The sequence below is a fragment of the Chelonia mydas genome, chromosome 20, assembly GCF_015237465.2.
Source record: "Chelonia mydas isolate rCheMyd1 chromosome 20, rCheMyd1.pri.v2, whole genome shotgun sequence".
Taxonomy (NCBI): Eukaryota; Metazoa; Chordata; order Testudines; family Cheloniidae; genus Chelonia; species Chelonia mydas.
The window spans coordinates 5,935,885-5,958,334 of NC_051260.2; the positions used below are offsets into that span (position 1 = coordinate 5,935,885).

General features: G+C 45.3%; 1 protein-coding gene across 1 annotated transcript; it reads left to right on the forward strand.

The window, feature by feature from the left end:
- The first annotated feature begins 6,074 nt into the window (after nt 1–6,074).
- On the forward strand, nt 6,075–18,878 carry LOC102935892 (keratin, type II cytoskeletal 5-like). The gene is made up of 9 exons (XM_007058553.3): nt 6,075–6,548; nt 6,980–7,194; nt 9,106–9,166; nt 12,796–12,891; nt 15,019–15,183; nt 15,837–15,962; nt 16,978–17,198; nt 17,949–17,983; nt 18,658–18,878. The coding sequence occupies exons 1-9, from the start codon at nt 6,075–6,077 to the stop codon at nt 18,876–18,878; spliced, it is 1,614 nt and encodes a 537-aa protein (XP_007058615.2).
- The last annotated feature ends 3,572 nt before the right edge of the window (nt 18,879–22,450 follow it).

Genomic DNA, 22,450 nt, shown 5'->3' on the forward strand with positions numbered 1-22,450 from the left:
CCTCAACAGGCAGGCAAGGAAGTATTTATGAAAGATAACAGCAACAATAGCCAAGTTCGCAAGCTCCAACACTCGTCCAACTTTTCTTTTGCAGCCAACAGCTCAGTGGCGAACAACTTCACACAAGGGTGACTAAATGGTGATCCAGCGCCAACATACATAATTACCACCTTTACTGCCATTTAAAATGGTTTAATTAAGCTCAGAACACCCACACTGCTGACATGAAACTGATCCTCAAGGGTATATGTCACTCCCTGTTTAATTGGGAGTGTATGCTAAAAGTATGTGAGCATTGTACCTCAAAGGCAAATAATTAAAAAAAAAACCATCAAGAGAATTTATCCGGTACCCACATTTCCTTCCTGGAATTCTTTAAGAAACGGAAGCAGGTAGCGCTGGTCAATTATGAAAACAAAACTGGTTTGGGGACAATTGGTTGTAAGTATTTTGCATATAAATGTTGAAAGAAAGGGAAAATGGTTTCATTTGAAAATTTTCATTATTCTTTCAAGGATTTTTAACGAAAAGAAGCAAGCCAACGACTTCTGAAACAAAATGAAAAAAAGTGTTTCGTTCCAAGTTTTATAGTTTTTGCTTTTTTAAAAAAATGACGTTGGAAGAAAATGAAAAAATTGGAAAATTCAAGGCAACTTTTGTTTCGTTTCAAATCTTTCCGTTTTTTTGATGGAACAAACCAAACCAAAAAAAAAAATAATTAAGAAATAAAACAAAAACTGTTGCCCACATTTTCACACAAAATTTGTGATTAGTTTGAAAAGCCATTTTTTTTCATTTAAAAAATGTTTCTATCTAAAATTTTCAGCCAGCTCTGGATTGTTATTTTCTGACGGGGTTGGTCATGTTTTTTGCTGTTTGTGCGGGTGTTTGAACAATTGTAACATATTCATTGAAATGTCAAGAAATCAGAAATTTCAGCGTGCACGGTCATTCCGCCAAATACGCAGAGCAGAAACAGCTGTTTGTTAAACTCCTGTTTAAAAAAATTCAGTTATCCAATCAGCTAGCTGCAACTGTAACAACACCATGTGACTCAGGCTGACCATCCATGAACTGCGACTTACAAATGATCGTTCATCCAGATATTTGGACCAGAAACCATATTAATCATTAGTTGAAAATTCAGAGAAACAAGGTGGGTGAGGTAATATCTTCTGCTGGTGAGAGAGACAAGCTTTCGAGCATACACAGAGCATTTCTTCAGCTCTGCCAATAAAAGATATTACCTCACCCTCCTTGTCTCCTTAATATCCTGGGACCAACACAGCGACAACAACACTCGTTGCAAATTTGTTATGCTTCTGTTTAAAAAACTTCAGTCAGCCAATCAGGGAGGAGAGATGACACCATGTGACACAGGCTGACCAGTCACATTCCTTGAATTAAAAATAAATGACTAGTTATAGGGCTCAATCTGACAAGATGCTGAATGCACAGGGCAAAGCCCTTTAGAGTACGCTGAACTTTAAACATGTGAGCTGTTACAGTTGATATGACGATCCCTCAGCACGGGGACAAGATAACCAGAACTGCCTCCTGAGCTTCCCCAGAATGAGAGCCACAAAGGTGGCTTACGGCCATCTTTACCCCTTCCTCCTCACTCTACATGGGGCACAACTCAGAATCAGAGTCATAAAAGCCAAGATTTTCTCCGGTGATGAGGTCAGCTTGGCATGGAGGACAGGCCAGTGAGAGTGCTGGTTACAGCTTCCTGTATCTCAAGCTGCTCCAGGCCATGCTAAGTTAGAACAGCCTTGGGGCTGCTCTCACTTATACCAGTTGACTGTGGTTCCCCAGAGGTCAGTTGAAAACTGGCAGAGCACTGGTTTGACCCCACACCGAACAGGACCCCTCCCATTCCTGACATCCCCCTTAAAAGATCCCCCCTATATCAGGCTAGGGCAGGGGCAGTTCGTTCAAAGTCAGATATGCCATTTTACCCCAGCTAAGAGCTTCCTATTTTGGGGATTGTCACAGAGTAACTGGTCCCTGTGGATTGACTAGGCCCAACTCCCCTGGCCCAGAGCTGGTGAGTCTGATCCAGGACTGGACTACACCTGGGCCATATAAAGGGTGATGAGTGGGCAAGTGGAGGAGGGATTGATGGAGACAGGCTATGCCTGGGAAGGGAAAATCACAGTTGAATGGTGGGTTTCAGAGTAACAGCCGTGTTAGTCTGTATTCGCAAAAAGAAAAGGAGGACTTGTGGCACCTTAGAGACTAACCAATTTATTTGAGCATAAGCTTTCGTGGGCTACAGCTCACTTCATCGGATGCATACTGTGGAAAGTGTAGAAGATCTTATTATACACACACACAAAGCATGAAAAAATACCTCCCCTCACCCCACTCTCCTGCTGGTAATAGCTTATCTAAAGTGATCACTCTCCTTACAATGTGTATGATAATCAAGTTGGGCCATTTCCAGCACAAATCCAGGTTTTCTCAGCCCCCCTGGATTTGTGCTGGAATGGCCCAACTTGATTATCATATACATTGTAAGGAGAGTGATCACTTTAGATAAGCTATTACCAGCAGGAGAGTGGGGTGGGAGGAGGTATTTTTTCATGCTTTTTGTGTGTATATAATAAGATCTTCTACACTTTCCACAGTATGCATCCGATGAAGTGAGCTGTAGCTCACGAAAGCTTATGCTCAAATAAATTGGTTAGTCTCTAAGGTGCCACAAGTCCTCCTTTTCTTTTTAGTTGAATGGTGCTAACTCCTGTGGGGGGTCCCTGGAGCAAGGGGGGCCAGGTGGTCAGAGAGACAGCCCTGGGACTGCTGCCCCAGAGAAGAAGCCCAACTGGGAAGCTGCTGCAGAGCTGAAAACTGAAAGTAAGGACTGAGTTAAAAGACTGATTTTCTTAACAGAAGCTAGCAAACAAAGAGAAAAACAATCTCCTTGCAGAAGCCTGAGCGTGGCAGTGTATATTTTGAAGCAGGGAAGAAGCCCAGCCAAGTGAGAGGGATATTCAGTTAGGTGCAGATTCTGCCAGCTGAGTGGTGAAAAGTGGCCAAAACAGGAGGAGAGATTCTGGCCCAAATCTTTCACGTATGTTTGCAATCAATTAATTTTTTTTTACAAGACTATCATTGTCACGTACCTTTCAATCATGCTTTAGCGATAAATTGGAGAATTGCCAAACTGGGTTTTTAATAAGATTAGCGCAAACAGCTGTGTTCCCTCACCAGTTCCTGATACTGATTTGATATGACTAGAATTCCCATGCCTCTGGCAGAAAAAGGTGATCATCTTTAAGACACGCAGGGTGACCGCAGTGCAGAGCATTCTGCACGTAGGCGATATGACAAGATCAAAGACTGACAATTGCATGTAGAGAAAGTCATTAGAGCTGTACGTTTGTTCATACTGTGACAGCTCCTAAAATTGCTTCCTTACCAGGAGAATAAGGCAAATTATTTCCATTGTTCACTTTCAGTGATGAGGTGCATCAGAGTCCGTGCTATTAAAGAACAAATGTAAGTAAAGCGTCTCAGAAATTTTCCAGTGTAAGGTTTTTCTGTTGGAAAATCCTGATTCATCTAAAGTGACACCTTTTGCAGAAAGTGGGAAATAAATGAAAGAAAGCCTTTAAATAAGCTTGTTCCATTTCGACATTATTGGACCGCAACATTTCTATTTTTCATTTCAAATGTTCTTTTATATTATAAAACATTCATAAGGATTTAAAAAAGGTTGAAATTGGAACAAAACATCTTGATTTTCTTGAAGCAAAGTGTGTTGATGAGTTTGTTTTTCAGAATTTTGTTTTATGAGAAGTTTCAAATTTTTGTTCCATTTCAGTCCTGAGGGAAAAAAATTGGAACTCAAGGAATATCCTAGTGAACAGAAAATCTGGTTCCCATCCAGCTCAAAATGCAAGATGTATTAAACATAAGATCTATTAAATAATAATAAAAAATCCAGCATTACTTAGACTGTAAACTCTTTGGGAAATTGACCATCATTTTGTTCTGTATTTGTACAGTGCCTAGCACACTGGGGTCCTACTGCATGACTGGGGCTCCGAGCTGCTACCATAATAATAATAGTAACAAACTGTTTACATAGAATATTTTCCAAAACTGTTTGGAAAACCAACATTTTCCTTCAAAATCTCCCCTCCCTCCCCGTTTCTGTAGGACCTATCAAAACACAACATAAACTTTCATGTGATTTAAAAATGTTGATTTGAAATTAAATGAAAAATTTCATTTTGTTCAAACGTAAAATGTCATTTCGGTTTGTGGAAACAACAATTTCAGATTTCCATTTGCAGTTCTGTAGGATTTCATAGAATATCAGGGTTGGAAGGGACTTCAGGAGCTCATCTAGTCCAACCCCCTGCTCAAAGCAGGACCAATCCCCAATTTTTGCCCCAGATCCCTAAATGGCCCCCTCAAGGATTGAACTCACAACCCTGGGTTTGTACTTTCCCCTAACCCCTTTTTTCTCCATTTTTTTTCACTAGAAAAAGTGAGAGACAGTGCAAAAAAATTCACACTCGCTGAGTGGTTTTGCATTTTTCCAGTTGGAAAATTTCCAGTGGAAAATAGGAAATTTAGACAGAACCATATTTTCAGGTGGGAAAAATTTTTCAACCGACCATACTGAATATCTTAGGAAAGTATTCCCCAAACTTCTGAAAGCTGAGCCATCTTTCATGATAATGACACCAGTTGCGATTCCACCTGCAGCCCTTCCATGTGTCTTACCTGTCCTAACTGATACAATTTCCATGCCCTGCCAATTAGTCACTTTGTGGAAAGCTGGGGTAGAGCTTCATAATCCGAGCTTTCCTCTCCTTTCCTATGTGCGTTGACGACAGTGAAAAACTTAACAATGTTAACTTTGTAACATCATCATTAGCATCTGACTTAGGCCTGCCTACACCAAAATATTAGATCTGCCCAACTACATGGATTAGGGATGTGAAATATTTTGCACCCTGTTTTATGTAGCTAGGTTGACTGTAGATGTTGTAGATGTTATCTGTAGATGCTGTAGAATTCTTCGGTCAACCAAGCTACCATCTCTCGGAGAGGTGGATTACCTACATCAATGGAAAAACCCCTTCTGTTGATGCAGGAAGTGTCTACACTACAGTGACACAACCACAGTGCCATAGCTTTGTGCCTGTAGCCTAGACATAGCCTCTGTCTGAAGGCTGCCTTCTTGATTGACACATCAGGGATTGAATGGGGGACCTCCAGAGCTAAAAGCATGAGCTGCTCCAGCTCCTTAGACGGGGTAGTAACAGACTCATATCCTCTGTGGATTGGACGCAAAGGAGGGTCTGGAACATGCACTCATCAATGGGTTATTTTCTGGGTACAAAGGAAGCATCAGAGGTTCACATCAGGTCTATCTTAGATAATTATGTAGCCCCGCCCCTTACAGTAGTATCTGAGCACCTCACAATCTTTAATGTATTTATCCTCACACGCCCCTACGAGGTATGAGGTGCTATTATCTGCATTGCATAGATGAGGCTCAGAAGGAGGGTCAATGTCTTGCCCCGGTCACATGGGAATTCTATGGTAGAGCTGGGACTTGAGCCCAGGTCTCCCAAATGGCAGGTGAATGCCCTAACTACTGGACCATCCTTCCTCAAATCCCAGAAAAGCTTCTACTTGTTTAATGCCCATCATTTAGCGAAAGAGGCAGTCGCTCATGATTTTAGCTCTGGCGGTCGCTGGTCCAACCCCGGGTGTGTTGGCCAACCTGGGGACTGTCACACAGTGCTTATTTTACCATCAAAACACCCATCCACCCTGGAAAGAAAATCATTTTTGTGCCGGGGGTGTGTTTAGCTGAAGTTAAGTGTTTAGCGGGTTGGAATAAAGAATGGGCTTCTTGCCAGGCAAACCAAGCCCATGAATAGCTGAGATTGTTTTCTTTACACCTGCTCTTCCAACCCCAGCTCAAAGACATATAAAGGAGGATGGAGCAGCTGTCGTGTCAGAAGAGCTCCTACTCCTGTCCCAGCTCTGTTCTCATGCCGCAGCTTTGTTCATAGTGCTGCGGAGTCCTCTTGGAACAAGCCACCATGAGTCGGCAACTGAACGCCAGAGCGGGAGGTTGCAGCAGGGGCTTCGGCAGTGTCTCTGCGATTGTTTCCAGTGGGGGCAGATCCAGCTGCACCTCTCTGAGCCGAGGACGAAGTAGACACTGTGTCTTTGGCAGCAGAAGTCTCTACAATCTCGGCGGGATTAAAAGCATTTCCAATAGCTTGATTGGTGGAGGCTGGAGGCTCGGCGGTGGCTTTGGTGGTGGATTTGGCGCTAGTGGTGGGGCTGGTGGCTTTGGTGGTGGTGGGTTGTTCGGTGGAGGACTTGGTGGTGGGAGGAGTAACCCTGGGTTCCCCTTTTGTCCTCCTGGTGGCATCCAAGAGGTGACCATCAACCAGAACCTACTGGTGCCACTCAACCTGGAGATCGACCCGGAGATCCAGAAAGTGCGAGTGCAGGAGAAGGAGCAGATTAAGACCCTCAACAACAAGTTTGCCTCCTTCATCGACAAGGTGGGCCCGGTCGTTTATTAATTATTTTAATAGCCGTCATCATCGGCGCAGATTCAGCAAAGCATCCATAGTCGGGATAACACTTTAGCCTGGGCCTAAATTTAAGCATGTGCCCAAGTCCCACTGAAATAATCATCATCGTTATTCCGCTTCTAAGGACAGCCGGAGAGGTGTGTAGGGGGATACACAGATCCATCAATCGGTTGATCAATAGTGGAGTGTGTAGGGGGTAGATTGATAAATAAACGGATCTGATCTTTTTTCTTTCCGTTGCATTGAAAATAGAAAATGACCAAATCCTGTTTAAGGCTAACCAAGATTTCCCTGATGCTGGAATGGGAGATGAGCAGGTTGCTAGGGTAACTGACCTGCCAGTGCTCCGGAGTATCGTCTCCAATGTCTGGCGCCTCTTTTCTCTGTTTGGACCTCAGGTCCGATTCCTGGAGCAACAGAATAAAGTTCTGGAGACCAAATGGAACCTGCTGCGGCAGCAGCCTACGTCAAATGCTGGGAACAACCTGGAGCCTGTCTTTGAGGCCTATGTTGGCAGCCTAAGGAAGCAGCTTGATGGTCTGGTGGGAGAGAGGGGAAGACAGGACTCAGAACTGAAGAACATGCAGGATCTGGTGGACGACTTGAAGCACAAGTATGTGGAGAAAGCACTGGATCACATTCATGTTCTCCATGGACTAAGGGCCAGGTTTTTAGTGGTATTTAGCCTCCTGAAGATGCAGAAAGGCACCGAGTGGGATTTTCAAAAGCACCTAGGTGCCCAGCTCCCGACATGCTTTTGAAAATTCCACTAGGTGTTTGGGACAGAGCTGCCACTGAGCGCCCCCTCATGGCCAGAGGTCCCCCTGCAGCACAGTCTCTCTACTGTCCGTCTTCGGGCCCCCTGATGAGCTCCACACAGTCTCTCTTGTGAGTTGTAGCAACCTCTACTTGGGGCTGGTTTAATGACTGCAGACGGTTCCACATAGTCCTTAGTGTCTCAAAAATAAAATCCAGCATTGCAACCCTAGGGGTTCACTCCAATCTCTGGCTTTTCTGCCCACCACTGTGGAGCTCGTCTCCTGCCAGCATCTGGTCTTCGCAGGGTTGCCACTCGTAGCTGCTTCTAGCTGGAGCTCAGCCTTCTGGATCTAGCTTCCTTCTCCTACCGGCCTCTCCCCTGTTCTGAGGGAGAAGACTGTCTATATACTGGCCTCCTCCAGAGAAATCCTCTTGATTGGCTGGAAGAGAGGAGAGCCCTGGCTCATCCTAGACTGCAGGGCTCCTGGTCCTGGGTCCTTAAAGGGACAGTGTCCTGTTCCCCTCCTCCCCCATCCAACTGCTAATTTCCTGGGACCAGTGTTTCCCAAACTTGGGACACTGCTTGTTCAGGGAAAGCCCCTTGCGGGCCGGGCCGGTTTGTTTACCTGCCGCGTCGGCAGGTTCAGCCGCCCGCAGCCCCCATTGGCTGGGCACAGCAAACCGCAACCAGTAGGAGCCATGATCGGCCAAACCTACAGACGCGGCAGGTAAACAAACCGGCCCAGCCCGCCAGGGGCTTTCCCTGAACAAGCGGTGTCCCAAGTTTGGGAAACACTGCCTGGGACCATTACTACTTTTCCACAGCAAGGCCATTTCCAGTGTTTTTATTCATTCCCGCTTTCTGGAATGGGGTCTTCTGGCCCCTTATATATTTAAGGGCCAGTATACCCTGTTCGTGTCTGTCTACAGCTTTAGATTCCTAAACACCTTTAAAACTCTGGTCCTTTTATTCTGCATAACAATTAGGCTGGGAAGGATTAGATTTTTGTCTGCTGATGTTGGTACACATTGATATCACTGTATACGCACAAGCCAATGAAAAAAATTTCAACCGTTGTTAATCAGAATATATTGACAGGCAAAATAAGAAAACTGCTGCTTGAGAATTTATAACATTTAAATTGATAACAAAATCGGAAAAAAAAGGTTAAAAATAAACATCAACGTTATCCGTCGAAACGATAAAACCATAAGCATTGAATTCTGCCAGGCCTAATATTAATTCTGGGCTGGTGCTTTGCAGGAAGTCCCTGGACACGGTGCAGCATTTAACAATGCTGCGAATGCTGGATGAGAGATTTTTAACCTGAGCGAGTGCAAAAGGGTGCCGGGTGGGATTTTCGGAAGCCCTGAGCATTGGCCTAACTCTACTCCCATTGACATTGCTGGGAAAATGGGAGCAGTGTTACGCCAGCAACGAATGATTTTGAAAGTCCCACCCAGTACGTCTACCAATGCAGGGAGAGTGCAGGAACTGCAAGCAGTGCTGATTGGAAAAACATCATCGAAACAGGAAAATTGACCGAACTAATTTTGCATGTGTTGTGTATGTGAAATTGTATCAAAATGTTGACAAAAATTCCCGTACAGGGGAAAATATCGAAACAAAAAGATTTGTATCTGAAAGTTTTCATTCTGAATTTTATTTTACATTGTAGCTTACCTGGTTATGGTATTTTTGTGACTTTTATGTTATTTGGGACATATCAGCAGTACTGATGCATATTGTCTTCTGTCCTGATAGATACGAAGAAGAAATCAACAGACGCCTGGCAGCGGAGAATGAGTTTGTGCTGCTGAAGAAGGTGAGCATCACCTTATCAGAGGTTAAGGGATGGTTGTCTCTGCTCCACTCTGATGGGTGCTAATTGGAGCATATGCCTTGGTCCAGTAGTTAGGGCTCTGGGCTAGGATTCAGAATACCTGGGTTCTCCTCCTGGCTGTGACCTTGGGTGAGTCATTTTCTGCCTCTGTTTCCTCTCCGGTGTCTGTCTTGTCTATTTAGTTTGCAAGCTACCAGGGGCAGGGACGCTGTCTCACTAGGTGTTTGTACAGCACCTAGCACGATGGGGTCCTGATTCAGCAGGATAATTTGTGATGTATTGAAAACTGTGTTAAAATGACATGCTATCCCTTTAAGTGTGATGGATTTCCTGATCCTGCTTGCAGGCTAGGGGGCTTTGTAGGAAAGTGTGCGATCTGGGCTTTGAGCAATCATTCTGCAAAGAATCAGCCTTCAGCAAGGTGACCCAGGTCTCTCCTTGTTAGGGAGCAGCTCGATTTGTCTCTCTTTGTCTTTGGTTCTTGTGTGTTAGGATTCTGGATTCTAAGAAACAAAGTAGTGTAACCTTCCAGAAAAGGTGTTTTATGTTCTTTATCTAACTTCTCTGTGTGTATGCCATGAACATAACAATAATGTTGGCAGGGGGCATGCATGGGGAAGAGGAGACAGTACAAAAATAAGAACAAATAAAACAAAGGAAACCTTGGACCGTTCGTAAGAAGGGAAGTGGCTTTAAAGATATGCTATTAGGAAAAGGCTTGGCCATTGGCATAAGTTGAAGGCAATGCAGTCTAGTGCTTAAAGCAAGAGACTGGAAGCCAGGGCATATGAATGCCACTGGCATGCTGAGTAACTTTGGGCAAGTTGCTTTCCTGCTGTGTGCCTCAGTTTCCCCATTTGTAAGAGGGAGACAATACTGACCTACCTAACTGGGACAGAAGGTCATGAAATTTATTCAATAAATGTTTATCAATTTTGGGTGAGAGACTTTAGAAATGTATAAAATGCACAATAGAATCCTGGTTTGATTTTATTTAAACTGTTTGTATTTCTAAGAGTGGGATTCACAGGCAAGTCTATGGGAATGCAGGTATATGTGCAAATAGATAGACAGGTGACGATTATATACAGATATCACACAGCTGGAAAGGACTGAGTTGTTAAATTTCAGCTAGCATGCAACCGGAAGGCACGTTTGGAATACAACATTATGTATTTCAGCGTTAGGGCCAGATGCATCTATACTAGAGTGGGTTAGAAACTAGGTATTTTTTCCCACGGAAAATTGCTACTTTTTGGCAAAATATTGAAAACTGGAATCTTTTGGCTAAAAAAGCAAAATAATTTGATTCAAAATGGTGCTATGGGGTCACACTGGAGATGTGGTTCAGGTGCCTTATGCTCACTTTCTCCTCTTCTGTGGGTAGGGTTGCCAACTTTCTAACTGCCGAAAACCGAACACCCTTGCCCCGGCCCCTGCCCCTTCCATTCCCTGAAGCCCTGCCCCCCGCTCACTCCATCCCCTCTCCCTTGGTTGCTCGCTCTCCCTCACCCTCACCCCCTTGCTCATTTTCACCAGGCTGGGGCAGGGGGTTGGGATGCTGGAGCGGGTGAGGGCTCCGGCTGGGAGTGCGGGTTCTGGGGTGGGGCAGGGGATGAGGGGTTTGGGGTATAGGAGGGGGCTCAGGTCTGGGGCAGGGGGTTGGGGCACGGGAGGGGGTGAGGACTGCAGGCTCCGGGCGGCGCTTACCTCAGGTAACTCCTGGGAAACGACCAGCATGTCCCTTCGGCTCCTAGGTGGAGGGGCCACGGGGTTCTGCTCACCACCCCACAGCTCCCATTGGCCTCAGTTCCTGGCCAGTGGGAGCTGTGGAGCCAACGCCTGGAACGGAGGCAGCGTGCGGAGCCCCTGTGGCCATCCCTACGCCTAGGAGCTGGAGGGACATGCCGGCCACTTCCCAGGAGACGCATGGAGCCGGGTATGGAGCCTGCCAGCCCTGCTGTACCAGCAGTGCCCCCAACCGGACTTTTAATGGCCCAGTCAGTGGCGCTGACTGGAGCCACCAGGGTCCCTTTTTGACCAGGTGTTCCGGTCGAAAACAGGATACCTGGAAACCCTATCTGTGGGCCAGGCTCTCTGGCTGGACTACATCTCCCATGATGCATTACTTTGTCACCTCTTGGTGAGGAGAGAGTGGTGCATCCTGGGTGATGTAGGCCAACCAGAGAGCCCAGCCCATAGAAGGAAATGGAAGGGTAAGGCATTTGAGCTACGACTCCCATAAGGCACAGTGTGAATTGAAATATTTTGGGTTTAGTCAAAAATATTTCAATTTTCAGCCATTGGGTACTGTGACAAAATTATCAATATTTTCTGTGGAAAGCAGACACTTTTCATGAAAAATTTAGTTTAGCCAAAAACACGATGTTCAATCAAAACGCAGTTTGGGCAAAAAAGTTTTGGCCAGTCCTAATCTCTATCCTCTGGCTGCTTTGCCCATTGCTCTGATAATGCAAAGTGGCCACAAATCTGGATTAACTGGCTAAGTGGAGCTGATAGCTGCTTTGCACTGGGCTATTCCAATGCATCTGGCCCTGAAAGCGCAGAGTTATTCCATATCGGTTGACACACAAGCAACAGGTGTTTTGGATGCAGCAAAGTCAACCCAACTAGAATATGGAATAAATTTCCCAGTCTGACCGACACTGGGGAAGATTCTCTCCACATGGCACTTTATAGTACCAGGGGGTATGATTGCTCTCTATAAATGCACCAGAGACCTAAACACCAGGGCAGGAGAAGAGCTATTTAAGCTAATGGACAATGTTGGCACAAGAAAAAATGGGTGTAAAGTGGCCAGGAATAAATTGAGGCTGGAAGTTAGAAGATGTTTCTAACCATGAGAGGAGGGAGTTCTGGAACAGCCTCCCAGTAGGAGTAATGGAGGAAACAGTCTAACTAATTTTTAGATGGAGCTTCATATATTATAATGACTAGGGTGACCTGCAATCATAGGAGATTGGCCTCAATGACCTGGGAGGTCCCTTCCAGTCCTGTGTCCTTGTATCAAAGCTGGGCCCCCAGGGGACACAGCTGACTGTCACCTCGCTGTTCCTACCTGCTGTCTCCCTATGAACCAACTGAGCTGGAGAGATGATGAAACCTGAAGTTACATCAGGGAGGGCTTCCCTGGGCCTGACTGGAGGAACACCGCACACTCTGATTGGTCAGGGCTTGCTATTTAAACCCAAAGAGAGGTGCAGGAAGTTGTCTGCAAAACTGGGCTCTGCCTGACTGCTACACTGGATCCTGCCTTCTTGCCTGACTCCTTAACCATGCTTTCCTGACCTGTTCCTGGTTACTGCCCTCCTGGTCTCTGACTCCAGTGCTGACTCTTGGCTTGACTCTGTCTCCTGCTCCAACCACTAGACCTGGCTGCTTATGCCCTGGCCCCGAAGTATCTTGCCTACTGTGCAAGGCCCGCGTGAAACTCTGTTGTTCTGACCTGTTGGTGTTTTGCATCCACTTTCCATTTACTTCGTACTAGTGGAAATTACCACACCAGGAGCAAGGCAAAGGGAAATCAGCCCTTCCTGTTCTCAAAACTGTCCCCTGAGCTTGAAAGAATGATCTCCATTGCCATTTTTCAGGACTTGGATGCTGCCTACATGAAAAAGGTGGAGATGGAGGCCAAGGTGGCTGCCATGACAGATGAAATCAACTTTCTGAGAGCCCTGTATGAGGCGGTGAGGATGTTCTCTGTTCTCCTAATTCACACAGAGATGCCCCACATCATATTTAGCACTTTTCTAGGGCACCTTAAATGTTTACATATGTCTTATACCTGTCACCAGAAACATTGCAGGGGTGGAATTTTTAAGCGAGCTCCTGAGTGCTTCCAGAAAACTTACAAACATGGCAGGATGGCCCAACGCTAAGGAACGGAAAGGTCTAAATAGCAGGAGAAGTTGGAGGACAGTGGAATAGTTGCCCAAAGATCCAACACTCAATGCCACATTCTCCACTGACCTGCATCTTGTATATACACCAGTGCAAAAATGAAAGCAAATGATACTGAATCTAAAAGGTAGAAATCTACATCTATTTTACCCTCACTACGCTGGTGTGAATGAGGCAAGGGGTGCTGGAACAATTTTTATAGTGGGGATGCTGAGAGTCATGGAACCAAACTGTAAACCCTGTATATAATGGAAACCACTAGGCAGCACCCCTAGTTCCAGCACCTATGATGCAAGGTGCCAGGACAAAACCGAGAATCTGATCCTGATGTTCTTAGCAAGAACATGACCCTGTTCCCACTGATGTCAGTGACAAAACTCCAGTTGATGTCAGGGTTAGACTCTCGGTACGCACCCAGGCAAAACTCATACAGAGTACAAAGAAAATTCCACTGGTGGAAGAACTGCAGGGTGGGGCTCCCTCAGGAAGAACATCACTGCAGAGGTTCTATAGTCCTTTAGATAAGACATAAGAGTTTTGGAAGAGCTAAAAATCCATGCTTCAGAGCAATCTCTGTTAAGAATCAGGCTGAGACCATCATGGAGAGCAGACTATCCCTCGCCTGCCTGTTGTCAGGGCTGGCTCCAAGCACCAGCATTCCAAGCAGACGCTTCGGGCGGCAATCTGCAAGGGGCGGCAGTCCGTGTGCCGTCAGGGCGTTTCCGCGGTGGCAGCAATCCGGCGGCAGCGCCCATCGCATCAATGCTCGAGGTGGCAGCAATTCGGCACGCTGCTTGGGGTGGCAACACCAGTAGAGTCGGCCCTGCCTATTGTAGGGTTCTTGCACTTTTCTCCAGGGCAGCTGGTGTTGACCACTGTCTGAAACAGGATGCTGGATTAGATGGACCCTGCATCTGGTCCAGTCTGGCAATTCCTATGTTCCCAATGTAACCCAGTGGTGAGTGTGTGTTACAAGTCCCCCTAATTCCCAGAGAATATGAGCTGTTACAGCCCCTTCCCTACTCTGCAGCTATAGCTCAAGCTGTAGCTGTTCATACTTAAAGCTCCAGAGGTCATCGATTCATTCCCTGATGTTGGTCAAGAGGGTGTTTGTAACGGTAAGACATACCTGAGAATAATACCCTGCAGGCTAGATGATATATGCAAGGAAATAATGACTGATACAAGTGACCAGCCTGGTAGATGTGGGCTTTTGGAGACCAACTACCTATAAAAAAAATACACCCATGAAAATTCTGCATAGAGTTAGTCTGATGGGTAAACTCTGGGACAAAACTACAAGTTTTTATTCGGGCAAAACAACCATTAACGTCAGTGGGCGTTTGAATAAGACATGAGTAAAGGAGGGTAAGGGCGGTGAGGTCATTCCTTGTGGCTCAGTACAACATCTAACCATATGAGTCATTTCCCCTCATTTTTATTTTCAGTAGCTAGTTAAACAAGTTGGGGGTTGGACTAGATGACCTCCTGAGGTCCCTTCCATCCCTGATAGTCTATGAAGTATGTACGTATGGGATCGCGAGCTAGCTAGAAAGATAGCGATAAGAGTTGGGGGAAGAAATACATACAGAATGATAATAGACGAGAGCAACAGGTTTCTAGAGAGAATCATAGAATTGTAGAACTGGAAGGGACCTCGAGAGGTCATCTAGTCCAGTCCCTTGCACTCATGGCAAGACTAAGTATTATGTAGACCATCCCCGACTATCCTGCTTTTAAAAATCTCCAATGATGGAGATTCCACAACCTCCCTGGGCAATTGCTTAACCACCCTGACAATTAGGAAGTTTTTCCTAACGTCCAACCTAAACTGCCCTTACTGCAATTTAATCAGCATCTGGCATCTAGAGAGAAAGGGCCACTCACTGATGGGGACTTTGTATGATTTTCAGGAATTGGCACAAATGCAAAGACAGATCAGTGACACCAGCGTTATCTTGTCTATGGACAACAACCGAGCCCTGGACCTGGATGGGATCATTGCTGAGGTGAAGGCTCACTATGAAGACATGGCTAACAGGAGCCGAGCTGAAGCCAACTCCATGTACCAAGGCAAGGTGAGTCCTTGCGTGGCTTCAAGGTATGGAGCCATACAATGCTCGTGGCTTTGCCACATGGAAAAGAGTCAACCAGATCTTCTGTGCACCTATTCTGTGGATAAAATAGAGTTTTCCAATTCAGCGCCACATATGTGAACTAAATATAATTAATACAATGTTTATAGTAGTGATATCTTGTCACATTGATTCTTCTGACTTCTTAGTAACATCTGAAAATCTACCTGTGGCCCCACCAGCATAGTATCTGAATGCCTCATGTATTTATCCTCACCACACCCCTGTGCGGCAGGTATTATTCCCATTGTACAGATGGGAAAACTGAGGCACAGAGTGACTTGCCCAAGGTCTCTCAAAGTCTGTGGTAAACCATGGAATTGAGCTATGGTTTCTCCAGTCCCAGGATAGCACCCTAACCACCGAGCTAAGGAATACAGAACATAACGCACGAATCAGAGAGGTACCTGTCACTTTAATTAAGGATGCTGGGAAATATATCCATCTCCCATTGATTGGTTAATCCCCCAAAATCATGATAAAGCAGGTGTGGAGCAGATGTAGCTCCTATTTGCTTCTCAGAATTAGCCCTGATCAGGTTAGATCTGCCTTCGGAAAATACAGTCTATTACAGTAATTTTTTTTCTGGCCATCAGTTTCAGGAGCTTCAGGTCACTGCTGGGAAACAGGACAATGATCTGAAAAACTCCAAGCTGGAGATCTCGGAGCTGACCCGGCTGATCCACAGACTGCAGGCTGAACTTGAAAATGTGAAAAACCAGGTAGAGCACATCTGATAAATAGAAAACTATGGACCCTGGACACTAGGGCAACCGTGGTAGACTGCCAGATGTGCTTTTCTCGTCCTGAATACCGCCACGGTGCCTGCAATGATGCTAAAACCAAGGAGGTTGTTTCTGCTTAATGTAAAACAAACGTGTTCACCCTGAACTAAAGCTGGGGGAAAAATGTCATCCAAAATTCAGTCAACATCGACACAAAATGTTTCAATGTGGAGAACCGAAATGTGATCTAAAGTGAAGTTTTGTCTTTGACTTTTCTGATTTGCTGAAAAATTTGATACATTTTGTTTTCGGTTCAACACAAAACCATTTCTTCTCTATTTTTTTTCATCCACACAGCTCTGGTATGAACCCTGGCCGCTAGTAAAAAGTGACAGATGTGCTCTTCTTCTCCTGAATACTGCCATGGTGCCCATAGTGATGCCAAAGATGACAGGAGAGGCCCTACAATGTGAAAGAAGGGAGTTAGTCCCAGGGCAAATCAAGTCTCATCCACATATTTCATGATTTCCCTGAAGAATAGTAAAAAAGTGCCTACGGAATTTAACATCTGTATATGATATTGTGAGGCATTATACACAATTGCCTTGATCTAATTCAGTTACCATAAAGACCAAGAAGGAATGAAATTTCTTTCTTTCTTTCTTTCTTTCTTTCTTTCTTTCTTTCTTTCTTTCTTTCTTTCTCTCTTTCTTTCTTTCTCATCCACCGAGTTCATTTCTCTTTCCATCTAATGCCTCTTTCTTTCTGTCCATCTATCTATCACATTTATAGTGTGTCATTCACCATAGTATCTAGGTACTAGTTCTGGTCTACATGGAGTAGAGATGATCCAAAGGCCTGATGATAAAGAGCTCATTTAAATGTCTTAAGGCCTGGTTCAAAAGTCTGCTGAAGTCAATGGGAAGATGCTCATTGGTGGCCATGGGGCTCCAGATGAGGCGTTGAGAATGGAAGACCACATGGTTAGCTTGCTTTCTTCTTTTCTTTGCAGTGTGCCAAACTGCAGTCGGCTTTTGCCGAGACAGAGGCACGTGGGGAGCTTACCCTCAAGGACGCTAGGGAAAAGCTGGTTGAATTGGAAATGGCCCTGCAGAAAGCTAAGGAGGAGATGGCTCGTTTGCTGCGTGATTATCAGGAGCTCTTGAATATCAAGCTGGCCCTGGATATTGAGATTGCCACGTACAAGACACTGCTGGAGGGAGAAGAATGCAGGTGGGTGCAATATATATATGGGTCCTGACTTTTGCAAAGCATCCTCTGTTATTGTTGGTGTACACTTTTTTTGCCCACAAATAATCGTGCTCGCAGGTTTCTGCTGGCTGATTCCACAAAACTGAAATATTTCACAGGGTTCTATCAGTTTCATCGACATTTTCACAGGAAATAATCGCAACATTTTGTTTCGACTTTAATGTATTTGAAATGATAAAGTCGAAACACATTTCAGTAGGTTCAACACTGTCTGCAGAATGTTTCATTTAAACAAAAATCCAGAGGTTTTGACTTTTCGTCCCTTTAAGGATGAATCCAAATTTCAAATCCAAATGGAAATTCTGAATTTTGACCAGCTCTATCCTACAGGTGATTAGATGGAGATCCAATGGCTGGGGAAACTCTGAGCTTGGAGGACTGAATAACCCTCTTCCAACCACTGCTCTCCCACCGTGTGACCACACCCTGGTAGTCTCCAGTGAGCTGTGCTTGCTGGTATATAAGAGGTGTCCAAACCTTCTGGGAGGCACCCAAAACTTGCTCCACACCAGCTTTAAGGACCGTATGACCTCATTGAAATGTAGACCTAGGAGCTGCACTGCACCCTTTTGAAAGCACATGCCTTGTCTACTATTGGGAAGGAAATTCTACAGCCACTTGGCTCCCCTTGACTTCAGGTTTCAGGATGTGTCCTAACTTCTAGCAGCCAGGCTAAATCAATGACCTAAATGGTGTTTCTTTCCACAACAGGATGTCTGGAGAGTGTGCCAGCGCTGTGAACATCTGTAAGTAACTCGAGCATCTGTTTACTAAAGATAGGAACAGGCAAACTGGAAGCCTCTATTCTCCTCCCCCCGACCACCACTCAGCACAAGACAGAGTGGGAACCGGCTTCCTGGTGGTTATCACTAGCCCTGGCTCTAATGATGCTTAGAGCAGCCCAGTAGCTGCTCTAAGTTGCACCATTAGTGTACGATTCTTAATAAACCCAGTGCCAGTGGAGGGTTGGCAGCATCAAACTATACTCTACCATGCCCCCTTTTACAGCCAATATGCCGCCTTCCGTCCCCTGACATGCTTCTCATGCCATGCAGGGGACGAGCAGCGGTATCAATGCAAACACAAGACTTCTCACTTGTGCATTTGCACCCGGATTATAGACCCTTTGCACTACCTGAGTGATGCATAGAGGCCCTAACTAGAGCTGTTTGGAAAATGTTTTTTTTCCTCCCCATAGAAATTTTTTTTTTTTTGGCAAAAATTTGAACCCCACTATACCTTGATTTGGAAATACTGTTGGGACACCTCATAGGTGTTGGAGGACAGGTGTTTCATGAGCCAGGCTCCCTGGTCATCCCAGGAAGCCACCAAAAAGGGGGTAGAGTGTGGATCATGACCCACTAAGCTAGTTCGTGACATGCTGCAGCCGGAATAACTTGAACATCTCGGTCTTTTGCAGCGGTAGTCAGCAGCAGCTCCGGAGGCGGGAGTGGGATAAGCTGGGGAGGAGGAGGAGGCAGGCTCGGTGTTGGAGGAGGCGGGATCAGTGTCGGAGGAGGCGGCTCCAGCTCTGGAAGCGGAAGAGGCATTGGAGGATACAGCTACGGAGGCAGGGGAGGTAGTTCCTGTATGAAAATCATATCGACGACCTCTTCAAGCAAAAGAACCACCATATGCTAAAGCCTAGGAATTGTAGTCACTATCACCTGAGCGACAGATTTCCTTTATTGTGATGCAGTGGGCAGAGCACTGGACTGGGACTCAGAAGACCGTGGTTCTATTCCCAGCTCTCCCACTTCTTCCCTGAGTGACCTTGGACAGGGCTCTGTGCCTCACTTTCCCCGTCTGTAACATAGGGATAATGATACTGACCTCTGCTGTAAAGCGCTTTGAGATCCACTGATGAAAAACATTGTATATGAGGTAGGTATTATTATTGTTGAGAACAAATATCCACATGCTCACACCCAACACTATCACGGAGAAAGTGACTGGCAACATCACAGTAACGCAACTGATGTGACCAGAGATTTTGTTTCTTGTGAATTTCCCTCCCAGCAAAGTTTTACCAAAAAGATCTTGAGCCTGAAGATAATTCATTTCCTACCCACCATCTCTACTGCGTTTTGTATCCAACTTCCTGTATACTACACTAGAGAAATCCCATACATTTCTGCAATCTGGATGCTATCATGGATTGTAGCTTGCTCTCTGCATTGTGTGTTCCCACTGTTCTTGTTATAACTATGAAAGATACATTTTCTGTGCTGTTCTTCTAAGCCAGGGCCTTCAAATGGGGCTAAAGGACTCAGGCATCTGACTCCCATTGACTTTCTATGGCAGTGTGTACATCTTTAGGATCCTTTGAAAGTCACAGAGTTAGTCCCATAACCTCCTCTGAGTTTCCTTGCATTGGATACCTTAATCCCAATGGGCCAAAATTCTGGTGCGAGTCCATTGAAAATGAAGGAATAACTAGGGCGGGGCAAATAATCGATTTTTCAGTTTGGGTGTCAACTCAAAAATTTGGAAAAAAACCAGTTTCGTACTGAATAAAGTTTCATTCAATCTGAAACAAAAACATATTCAGTTTTGAGTTGCATTTTGTTTAATTTTCATGGGGTTTTCAACATAGCTAAATTTTTTTTTTTTTTCCAAATTACAGTTACGTTAATCACTGAGCAAAATGTCGTTCCGAAACGGAAAGTCGAAACATTTCATTTCAGCAATTCCAACTCTTTTTCTTTTTCAGCTGAAGCTATTTGCTGAAAATGACCCAAATTCACAAATAGTTTTGATCAACCCAATTTTTCAGCGAAAAAAGGATTCACCTAAAAATTTTCACCTAGCTTTAGGTGTAACAAAGAGGAGAATTTGGCCCACTCTCTGGCTCAGCAGGGTAACCCCTTGTACTCCTTGCTCTGAGAGAGGTATGAAACATTACAACTAATAAACAAGATGCATTCCTTTCTTAGGGACAAATCTCGGAAGTTCCAACTCATCTGTTGGCCTGGACGCCACTCAAAAGTTGTACCACTTTCACTTCACTGGTACAGTTAATGCTATAGTGTGGATGCGGTTATACTATTAAAAAAACGGTTTATGCCAATATAGCTTATTCCTGTACAGGCAGAGCAATAAGTTATATTGGTAGAAAAACAATGAGTACAAATATTTGTTAGTCTTTGAGGTGCCACCGGACTCCTCGTTGTTTTTGTGGATACAGACTAACACGGCTACCCCCTGATACTATATGGTAGAAGCACTCTTATATGACTGTCCACATTATGGGTTGTACCAGCATAACTATTTTGGCAAAAACACCCCCCCAACTGAAATAGTTCTTAGTACACAATCTCTGTGTATACCAGGCCTTAAAACTCTCAGGGAAGTCAATAGGAGTCTCGCTTGAATAAGGACTCAGGCCTTGTCTACACTGTAGCCTTCTGCCAGCATAGCTGTGTTGGTCTCCGAGGCGCGATCCCTGATCAGTACCACTGTGCCACCAGGATCCCCTATTGTAGACACATTTACACTGGCAAAACCAGTGTGGTTTGTTTTGCTTAGGGAGGGTGGAATACATTATACAAAAAGCACAGCTTTGCGAGTGAAGTATACGGATACTCTTATTCTGCTAGTGCACTCCAGCTGTAGACGTGGCCTTTGCAAAAGTTTTCAGCTCTTAATTTCTAGCAAGAGAACTTCTGTATGTTTATCTTCATATTCCACCCCCCCCGCCCCCAAAGTGTCTTTGATTCAAAGGGAGCTCAAGAAAATCCTCTGGCTTCAGGAAAGGTCCTCACTGGACAAACCAGCCAGGAGGATGCACTCCGTCCGTATGTGGTTTCTGTATGTTGCATGCATACTGGGTGGCAAGGGTCACCTCCGTGCTGATGTGCCCTGTTGAACATTCCACGCTTCCTGGTGTATCTCCAATAAACTGCGGCTGTCAGTCAGGGTTCAGAGCGTGAGAAAGCTTGAGTGGGTGGGTCATCTGAGGCCAAACCCTCAGCAGGTGTACACTGAGGATCTGACCCATATGGCAATCAGCCCAATTACATGCGGGGCTAATCAACTTTAGCTCTTTTGATGGCAGTATAGCTCTGCAAACTCCAATCATTCAAAGATCACGAGATTTCAAACAAAAAAAAAACCCCTCCACATTTTTTCCCCCGCCCGTGCCTTTCGGTGTTGGAAGATACAGGTGGGTCACATTTTTCAAGCTTTAACTTACTCTCTGGTTTCCAGGGACCTTGGAAAGGAAATAATGACCATAGCACAGTGTGCTTTGGATACACAGTGGAAGATGAGAACAGGAAAAACTGTAGAGCTTAACCGGGTGGGGAGGCCCCTAGCAAGAAGGGGTTTTCAGCTGGGCTGGATCTGCCTGCTTTAAGGCCACTTTACATGGCTGGAGAAGCATCACAGGGCCCAGTGGAGGAGGAATTGTATAAAACAGCTGACAATGAGAGGAGAATCAAACCTAAAACAGAGAGATGTGTTAGAGGGATTTCCCTTCACCCCCACCCCTGTTTCTTGTCATGCAGACAGAAAGCAGAAGACCAGAAGTCTGAAGGGCAGGCAATGTGATGTTTATTGGGATTAGTTCCAAGCAAGCATATTCATAGCTCTACACGCCGGCAGAGTCTGTTCCCCAGTTTTTCGTTCCCAGCTCTGATGCCGCAGAGCATCTACCCCGTGTCCCCCTTCCCAGCTCTGATGCTGCAGAGCATTGCCTGTGTCCCTATTTCCCCCTCCCCATTCCCATTTTCCACGTCCTCCTCCTTAACAGGCCCAAATATACCTTCAATGCATGCCCTTGGTCGCACGCCTTACGACCTATGGTCATGTTCTGTTTTAGAGGGTCATGGGTCTGGGGTCTTCGTTCCCCCCCTTTTTTTTGTATTTTTATGGGAGGGGTGAGGAGTGAGATTATGTTCTGGACAAAGACAGGCCTTTCTTTGGCTTTTAGTGTATCTTATGCCTTCCCCCCAGCTCCCTTCCCCTTCCGACTGGTTCCTGATCTTGGCTTGAGAGAAGAGCCAAGCGGCATTCCAGTGTATGCCCATATATTACTCTCCCACCATACCCTGTAACACTTTCACTGCTCTATCCCTTATCTCTTCCTGTTGTACTAAAAGCCCCATCTGGTTGTGGGAAATGCAGCACACAGTGTCTTTGTTCATTGTTCTTCACACATATTAGTATGAGATATAAGAGTATCAAAAAGTCTAACCCAAAATTCTGTCTCA

Bases quoted from the DNA above. Each gene is read 5' to 3' on its own strand.
- LOC102935892 (XM_007058553.3), top strand. From the start codon at position 6,075: ATGAGTCGGCAACTGAACGCCAGAGCGGGAGGTTGCAGCAGGGGCTTC. The intron at 9,167-12,795 runs GTGAGCATCACC...GCCATTTTTCAG, and splicing joins AGTTTGTGCTGCTGAAGAAG to GACTTGGATGCTGCCTACAT. The intron at 17,199-17,948 runs GTGGGTGCAATA...TTTCCACAACAG, and splicing joins CTGGAGGGAGAAGAATGCAG to GATGTCTGGAGAGTGTGCCA.